This window comes from Otolemur garnettii, unplaced genomic scaffold (assembly GCF_000181295.1).
Source record: "Otolemur garnettii isolate 467f Iridium unplaced genomic scaffold, OtoGar3 scaffold00025, whole genome shotgun sequence".
NCBI classification, from domain to species: domain Eukaryota; kingdom Metazoa; phylum Chordata; class Mammalia; order Primates; family Galagidae; genus Otolemur; species Otolemur garnettii.
Window position 1 is genome coordinate 6,360,350 of NW_003852420.1, and position 9,663 is coordinate 6,370,012.

A 9,663-nucleotide genomic window follows, 5' to 3' on the forward strand; every position below is an offset into this window, starting at 1 on the left:
ATTTTCAACAGGTCAACCCTACCCAAAGTCATGGACACCAGTAAACATGAAACATTGTTCCATTCCTGTAGTGTATGTGGCAACTGGCTTCCTTTACATGGCTAGATGTGCCAAATTGTTTAAGATGTGCTCAAAAATATAGGTCAGCTTATCTTAAACAGCTATGTTTACCAACTTGCAGTAAAGTCCTTGAACATATTTTTTAATTATAATTATGTTTTCTAGGAGCAATGATACGTTGGGGTATTTGATCCCTTATCATCTTTCATCTATTCTTCACTGCAACCTTTCATTAGTTTTCCAAATTAATCTGATGTCATGACCAGGAAGAATAGGGACGGGTTTTGTTGGTGTCTGGGGAGTAGAGGTTGTGACTGATCTGAGAAGAGAATATTCACCGAGGCAGAGGGTGGAACAGGAGCTTGAGAACACTGGAAGACAGCAGGAAGACCCAGCTTGGCAAGGAGGGCAGATGGCTAAACGGAGAAAGAGAAGTTTTAATGGAGAATGAAGGGGGGTAGGGAAAGAAAAAGGAGAGAGCAAAGGAAGGTATTGATACCTACAGTGCTATTTGCTGAATCAGTGTACTGTTTGGGGTGATTTTAGTCCATCAGTAAATATTTCTTGAGCTCTACTATAATATACCAAGCATATGAACCAGCAGGCAGCATCCTTTCCCTGGTGCATCTTCCGTTCTGTAGGGAAAGTAGGCACTGATCACACCATGACATGTAATTAATCAATGGCAAGTGGATGAATGTCTGAGAATGTACACATGGAACTGCGGGAGTGGACAACCCACCTATTCCAGTCCGAGAGCTGAGATACAGCTTCCCCAACAAAGCAATATTTAAACCAAAGTGTCAGCTTTGGTAATGCTCACAACAGTGTCATAAGGATTCTCGAAATGATCATGATTGTCTGTTCACAGCTTAGTAGATTCAGAGTGGTAAAGCAGTTACCTAAGATCTAAGCAGCAAGCAGGTGACCTACCTGGGATGCAAATTGAGGTTATCCTACGTGTTTTCAATATTATAAGGCATACTTTGCTGATTTTACATATTTTCTAGAGAAATTCTGGTCAATGTTATGTTTTAACTAGATAAACTGTGTTGTTTCAAAGTAGTAAGATACATTGAACAAAATTTTAAAATATATGGTGAAAAGTGAGTCTTCCTCCCAGCCTTTTTCTCCTGGTTCCCTTCTGTGTTAGTCAAATTTCTTGTATGTTTGTCCAAAGATGTAGTTAATACAGTAGAATCTCCATAGTTGACATCTCCCTGCATTGACCACCTCCTTAAGTTGACCTAATTTCCATAGACCAGACATGTACCACATGTACGTATCAGCACTGGAGACCTAGTTCCTTATATTGACCACCTCTGTATGTTGACCATTTTGTTACAGTCCCTTGGGTGGTCAACTTACAGAGGTTCTATTATACTTGCTGCACTTATACTGTGCCAGATGTTTTTCTAAACGGTTTATAAATGTTCACTTGCTTAATTCTAATTATAACTTTAGATGGTGCATATCATTACTAACCCATTTTTCACATACATATGTATTTTATTATTCTACACAAATGTTTGGATTTTAAGTTCATACCAAAATTTGAAATGCTTCAGTGTATTGGTCTGCTTGCTTTTGCTTTGATATTACTACATGATAAACAAGTCCAAGATCTTGGTGACTTAATTACATATATTTATTTCTCACCTGTGAGTCAGCTATGGCTTAATTGGGCTTGCTTAGTTCTTGGCTCCAGGCTGGAGGTCAAGTTTGTGTCTGTTTCATGCATCTCTTCTTCCAGGACTAAAGTAAGGCAACATCATCTGCCCAAGAGAATTTCTCGACAAGTGGCAGGAACAAGGGGGGAAAGTAGAAACACACAATGTCTCCAAAAACCTCCACCCTGAACTGGCCAACTGTCTCTTTCATCCACAATCTGTCAGTCAAAGCAGGTCACCTGGCCAAGGCCAAAGCCAAGAGGGGCAGGAACTATATTCCACATGGCCTGTTCTGGAGCACACCAAAAATTTTGAATGAAATTATCTAACCGATACACCCTGCAAATGCAATGTTCATCTTTCACAGCTGGGGGAACAACTGAAAAGATACAACCGTGAAGGAATTAAGAGTAACTTTCTCAGGGTCTTGTGCTGGTGAGATATAAACAGCTGCCTCTTTTCTGTTTCTATTTTCCAGGTTTTGCCATCATGTTTGGGAAGAAAAAGAAAAAGATTGAAATATCTGGCCCATCCAACTTTGAACACAGGGTTCACACTGGGTTTGATCCACAAGAACAAAAATTCACCGGCCTTCCCCAGCAGTGGCACAGCCTGTTAGCAGATACAGCCAACAGGCCGAAGCCCATGGTAGACCCTTCATGCATCACACCCATTCAGCTGGCTCCCATGAAGGTATGCTGAGGTTTCTATCTTTAGAGTGGCTGAAGAATCATGCACTTGTTGAAAGCAGTGTACCGTCTTTGTGGGCAAGCTATAAAATGCCTAAGCCATATATTTTTTCAAACATCAAAAGATTATCCACAATAATTCTTGAATGATTATAATGTTCACCACTTACTGTAAATTGCAGCGCATGAAAAGGAACCTTAGCTTGTGGGTATGAGATATTTTTTAAAAAACAGACAGAAAATGAAGTCACAAAATAGAAATTTTTTTATTTCTACTTGAATGTTTTCTATCCCCTCTGGTTAATATTGGCAATAGCCTGCGATCAATATTAGACAAACTTTCATTGTTTTTCATTTGCTGTCAAAATATTTATACTTTGATATAAAGCTTAATACTAGCAATTTTAATAATAAATGGTATTATACATATGCATGCATGCATGCATATACATACACACGTGCATGTTTTATATGTGTGTATCAAACAAATACATGTAGGTATACAAATACATCTTCAGATTTGTCTTTATATCCTGAGAGAGAGAACAATTTCTAATAAAAGGAGATAATTTGAGTCCTATCATAAGATTTAATTTACCATAAACAAATAGCTAGTAAATTTTGGCCAAGAAGTGGTCATAAAAATAATTAAAGCAGAAAGCAGACCAAATAAATTTCAGACCTGCCAAGTTACTACAAAGAAAATCTAGGCATTGCCATTTCCTTCAGCACTTCATAAGGAAAAGAATTCCATAGATTACCAGGGAATTTCCCATTAGATATCATGGAAGCTTATCACCCTGTTATCTGATAAATCATTCAGAGTTCTGTAATCCAGGCAAAGCATGAAGTTCAGATTCTTCTCTTGTTCATTATATGGTAGACGACTGTGCTACTTAAATACCTTGCTTTATGTTTATATGAAAACTGCAGAAATTGTGTTTAAATAATATGGAAAGCAAAACTGATTGCATTTTTAAAGAAGCATAGCTGATAAATTACGGGCAATGCTTATAACAAATCACTTGAGCTGACTAAATTGGAATTGTGATTCCATAGTTCATGCAGTGTCTTCACCTTTCTATCGGGAATTGAACAGGTGAGTCTGTTCTACCCAAAGTTCAATACAGAATCTTTTTTTTTTATTATTAAGTCAAATATACATAGATCATGAGTACATTTACGCATATGTGGGATACAACGTGTTAATTTTTTTTCATACAATCTGACGTGGTTACATCAAACCAATCAACATAGCTTTCGCCTTTTTTACTTGATTATTGTGTTAAGACATTTATGTTCTAAACTTGACAGATTCAATACAGAATCTTATAATCCTGCATCTTATGAGTTTGATTTTCTGATAAGATTTTGAAACTTTCCAGACCAGCTAAAATGTTAAGTGCCCAAAAGATGGATATTTGAGAAGATAAATCTTTAGGAACTAAAACAGCTTCCAGTATTAAAGAGGTTGAGGCTTAATAGAAACTGACTAACCAACTCTACTGGTTAATATTAAGCAATATCCTTCTATTGAACACAATTTTCTAGAAAGATAACACACTTCAGTAATGGCCAATAATAGGGTGGGCTATATAGGTTAAAAAGTTGGAACTGAAAAGAATTTGCTTTTCTAGTTTTAGTGTTTTTATTTTATCTCAAGTTTTTACTTTTTTATTTTTTACTTTTTTTAAGTTTTTTTTTTATTAAATGATAACTATGTACATTAATGCAATTCTGGGGTACAGTGTGGTGTTTTCACATACAATTTGAAATATTTTCATCAAACTGTTTAACATAGCCTTCATGTCATTTTCTTAGTTATTGTGTTAAAACATTCATATTCTACTCTTACTAAGATTCACTTGTACCCTTGTAAGATAAACCATAGAAGTGATCCCTCCAATCACCCTCCCCCCACCCATTCCCCCCACCCCTCAGGTTTTTACAAGACTCCCACAAATGAAATGAGCAGTATGCCCAGAAAAGTTCCTTACACTTTATCATCATAGTGAAAGAAAAATTCCCAAGTGAAACGAAGGCTCATTTTCTTACCCTGGAATACCATTATTGTTATCATTTTCATTAGGTAAGGAATATTCCAGAAGGAGGCGGAGTCTTTGAAAAACATCCTAACTAGAGCCCCAGGACATGTGCTATCTTGTTAGAATATGTCAGTTAGCGTTCCGTAGATACTGAATATTATGTATTTCATCATGGTTCTTCATTTGTTCAGGTCCCAGCAGGTCCTGTTTGGCAGTGACGTCCCATCTTGGTGGTAATCCACCCTATTCAGTGGACCTAGAATTTAGCAGTACCTTCCACTTCATTTCTCCCGTCTCCTACATGGATTGGTTCATTGTCCTTTCCTCTCTGACAAAATTTATCAGTCCCACTGATAGAGCAAGTTTTCCTAAGGTCTGAGTTCCTGACCCCTGTGATTCTCATACTACTCACTTAGCTTCTTCACAATTTTGTTAATGTCTGGAAAAAGCTTTATTCTTTATTATATATCTGGGCCAGTAGTGAGCTTTGTGTGGGCTGCACCGAATATGTCTCAACCAGATTTTGTCCTCGGGAGAACCTTATTTACATGTACCATCACTTGGCACTTTTCCTTCTTGTAATTCTACAGCAGAAGATCATGAAGTGTCTTTATCCCACTTACTCAAGCTCTCCCCCAGCAGGCCTCACTGGACGCTCCACGGGGGCCTCTGAATCCCTGGCTCCCAGAAGGTTGGCCTCCAACCTGTCCTGCTGAGGGCCTCTCAAGGGAATGCCCTCTCCCCTCCCCAGCCCTGTCACGTTCTTCCAGGTCTTTCTTTCTTCTTTCATATAGACAGAGGCTGCTGGCCAGGGGCTTCTGGAGACAGGTTCATCTCCTGTCTCCCTACCTAGGGGACCTGAACCTCGATTTACTCATCTATAAAAGAGGACTAATACAGTTGAATTACATATTAGGTTTACATGAAGATTAACTAAAGTTAAGTGCTGTATTAGTTACGATCCTCCAGAAAAACAGAACGCACAGAGTGCCAGCATGGTGGCTCATGTCTGTAACCTTAGCACTCTGGGAGGCTGAGGAAGAAGAAACCCTTGAGGCCTAAAGTTCAAGACCAGCCTGAGCAAAAGCAAAACCTCATCTCTATTAAAAATGGAAAAATTAGCCAGGTGGTGCACACCCGTAGTCACAGCTACTCTGGAGACTGAGGCAGGAGGATCACTTGAGCCCAGGAGTTGGAGGCTGATGTGAGCTAGGCTGATGCCCCCGCACTCTACCCAGGGCAACAAAGTGAGACTCTATCTAAAAAAATCAGTATATGTTGAGGTACAGGTACTCTCTCTCTCTCTCTCTCTCTCTCTATATATATATATATATATATATAGTGGTCTAGTTTGCTCAAATTGTGTTTTAAGGTGGACAAAGAAAAAATGAGAAAGGAGACTATGACATCAAAACAGTGTGTTGCCCATTGCATTGTGTCAAAGTGATTAGTTTGAGTCAGAAGCCCACACACTGATTGGTTAGATTTCACCAAATCTTATTCAGAACCCCATGCTTACCCGTTCCACCTTACACTTACGTGGACACACCCTGATGGAGACTTACTGAGCTCAGTGTTTCCATGTACAGAGGAGAAAAATCAACTGAAGAGCTGGATAAAACACAGATCACGGGGATTCTTCCCCAGAATTTCTAATTCAGGAGAACTGGGATTGGACCTAGGAATTTGCATTTCTAATTTTGCAGGGGATACTGATGCTGCTGGTTTGGGGACCACACTTTGAGAACCTTGACTTAAAACAAAGGAGCATAGCTACATAAAGTGTAATTAATAAGAGTCTACTCTGGCCAAGATCTCCAAAATGTCAGAAATTTAACCAGAAGCCACGGTTTTAGTTTGGACTTATATCAAATATTAAAGTTCTTGTGCCCAAGCCAGAGGCATGTAGGGTCACAGAGATATTGTGAACACACAATAAAGGTGGAGGGTCCCTTTAAAACATTTGGAAAGTATCTTTTAGAAACTATTTTTTATGTCTAGTATCACTTTTCCCCTAAGAGCATCATAAAGCAATACTGTCAAAATTCCTGTTGAATTAAATGAGTTATCTACAGGGCAAGTTGTACCTAACAAGTACCATGAGCAATATTCACGGGCTGGGCACACTCACAGCCCTGACTTCCAGAAGTATAACAGAAATATTTGTACCACCTTAATGTTTTGAAATTGAAAAATAATATTAAAAACTAAAGAGCAGGTGTATGGAAATGTTTGTGCTTTCCCAGTGGTTCTCAAACTTGGACTTTCATCGGAATCCCTTTGAGGACTTGCTGTAGCCCAAATTCCTGTGCTCTGATCCAGAGATCTTGGGGTGAGCCTGGTGATTGGTATTTCTAACAATCGCTCAGATTCTGCTGGTGCTGCAGATGGAGGATGGACACCGCTGTTCTAGGTGGACTGAAGCTTTACAACATAATTATCACCCTTTTCTTTTTATACTAGCCTGGAAATCATTTGAAAAATTCTGAACAAAAAAAAATACAGAGGATAATTTTAAAAAGCCTTTGTAGCTTCTACCTAAAGTGAACAAATAGCATATTTCAATATTTACTTCAGACTTATTTTTAGTTTTCAAGTAGAATTATAGAACTAACATGAAATAGCATTATTTGACATCATTTATGTAATGACATACTGTTTATAATCTTTCAACTTTTATTTATTTATTTATTTATTTTTTGCAGTTTTTGGCCGGGGCTGGGTTTGAACACACCACCTCCAGTATACGGGGCTGACGCCCTACTCTTTTGAGCCACAGGCGCCCCCGCCCCCCGCTTTCACTTTTTAACTTAACATTGTTTTGCATCAAATTCACACTGATATGTAGGAAGTTGATTTATTTAAAATTACTATGTAGGTTTTCTAAATAGCTTCCATTTCTCTACTATAGGATATTATCAAGTGTTTGCTGTTATAGATAATATTGTCATGAACATCTGTACGCAGATGTCTCCTTGGGCTCAGGATGAAAAGTTTTCTTAAGATGGTTCTCAGGCTCGGCACCTGTGGCTCAAGCGGCTAAGGCGCCAGCCACGTACACCTAAGGTGGTGGGTTCGAATCCCCAGCCCGGGCCCGCCAAACAACAATGATGGCTGCAACCAAAAAATGGCCAGGTGTTGTGGCGGGCGCCTGTAGTCCCAGCTACTTGGGAGGCTGAGGCAGGAGACTCGCTTGAGCCCAGGAGTTGGAGGTTGCTGTGAGTGTGGTGCCACAGCACTCTACCCAGGGGGATAGCTTGAGGCGCCGTCTCAAAAAAAAAAAAAAGATGGTTCTCAAAGTATGGCCTGGAATCTTTGGGAGTCACTCACACTCTCTTGGAGAGTCTTTAAGATCAGAATTTTTCTTTTTCTTGATGTACAATGGAGTTTTCCAGAAGCTACATGGCACATGATAGCCATTGATTAATGGATGCCTAATGGATCAACACAGTAAATATTATGTCTTTCAGGACTTCAGTGATTTTAAGAGATTCCTGAGAAAAGAAGTTTGAGAACCACTATTTCAGGGCTTATGTCAAATTTGATTATCTGTGGCTCTGACAACTTGCCTTTCAGATACTGCTCACTCTTTTGTTTTGTTTTTCATTGTTTCTGAAAAAAGAGACTTTTGTCTTTTCTAGTTGTCTAATAATCTTCCCATCTCTAAAACTTTCTCAAAGATTATTGAATATAACATCTCGGCCCTTTTAGTGTATAGAATATAATTTCTCTAAACCAGCACTTTTCAAACTTTTGTATCTCGTGGCACACTGGAGCCTATAGTTAAACTTTTGCAGCAATGTTAAATCACGCTGATCAAAAAAAAGAGCAAAATATATACATATACTTACTGTGTTTTGAACTTCTTTCAAAAAAATTTAACGTATGATCTTTAAACATTTTCATGGCACACTTAAAACTTTCTGACAGCACACCAATGGGCCACGGCACACCAGTTGAAAATCACTGGTCTAAATCAGCACTTTTGAAGTCCTTTAAATGCTTGTATCCTATTTATTATGCCCTTTCTAGTGTGGCCTTCAAAGCCTTTGTAAGGATCTTCTTATCCTTTGAAGATGGAAGAGTCATAGAGACCTATCAAGGCAAAGCTGGCTCCTGTGGGTTTTCCTTCATCTTCATCATCCTCAGTATATTATCTTCCAAGTTGAGACCTGTCTCTTCCCTTTATATCTTCTGCCTCTGTTTATTGCATTAAAATCCACAGAAACAGGTAAGATCAAGAGACGTAACTCTTTAGATCTGGCCTCCCCATTCCACTGTTTCGTTTTCTTCTCTATTGAAGTTTATGTGAATAGTTCCTCAAAGAATGAGTCCGGCTCAATGAATTACTCTATAATTCTCTGTCTCCGTCTTCATGATTCACAGTTCTGCATTCAGTCTTTAGAGCTGTGTCATTTTTCTTAGATTTTCTCTTTCCTTGAATACATTTTTGAAATCCACTTTCCTAACATGCAAGGCAACTCTCAGACACTTTTCTAGCATTATTTCCCTTTGACCCACGGTTAACAGTTTCTCCAGAAATACCTTCTTGTTTACACACCACTGATGTGCTCTTGCTTGTTGGTCAGAATTAAGTCTAGAGAAGCTGTTTCTTTTAGTGTTCCCTTCACCTTCTGAGAGTTGGCATCTGGAAAATCAAGCTTTGTCTCAGACTTTTGCTGTGCTCTCAGCTGCAAGAGACTCCCAGCCAGCAATTCTGGGCCAGGGCTGCCCCATCACCACATCACCGGCTCCCACCCCTGTTCTGTGGCCTGTGTCATGAGAGCCCTGCAGCACCCTTTGGCTGGGCTGAGAGGCTTCTGTCCCTTTGTTTTCATCAATGTTTTCCTTTCAGCCCCCTCTGAAAGCTCATGGATTCCTGATTTTCCCATCCTGATAAGTCAACATGGTTTTATCTCTCCCTTCTTCTTTTTTTTTCTGGAGACAAAGTTTCACTATGTCACCTTCGGTAGAGTGCCATGGTGTCAACCTCAAACTCTTGGGCTTAAGAGATTCTCTTGCCTCAGCCTCCCAAGTAGCTGGGACTACAGGCACCCTCCACAATGCCCAACTATTTTTTTTTTTGCGTTTTTTGGCTGGGCCTGGGTTTGAACCCGCCACCTCCAGCAAATAGGGCTGGTGCCCTACTCCTTTGAGCCACAGGCGCCGCCCCCAACTATTTTTTAGTTGTAGTTGTGG

General features: G+C 39.4%; 1 protein-coding gene across 1 annotated transcript in view; it reads left to right on the forward strand.

The window, feature by feature from the left end:
* The first annotated feature begins 2,214 nt into the window (after positions 1-2,214).
* The window catches only part of PAK5 (p21 (RAC1) activated kinase 5), a 109,389-nt gene continuing 101,940 nt past the window's right edge, over positions 2,215-9,663 (forward strand). Inside the window, exon 1 of the mRNA XM_003788014.2 lies at positions 2,215-2,423. Within this exon, the coding sequence (XP_003788062.1) occupies positions 2,220-2,423 (204 nt within the window). The 5' untranslated portion in view covers positions 2,215-2,219. The remainder of the gene's footprint in view (positions 2,424-9,663) is intronic.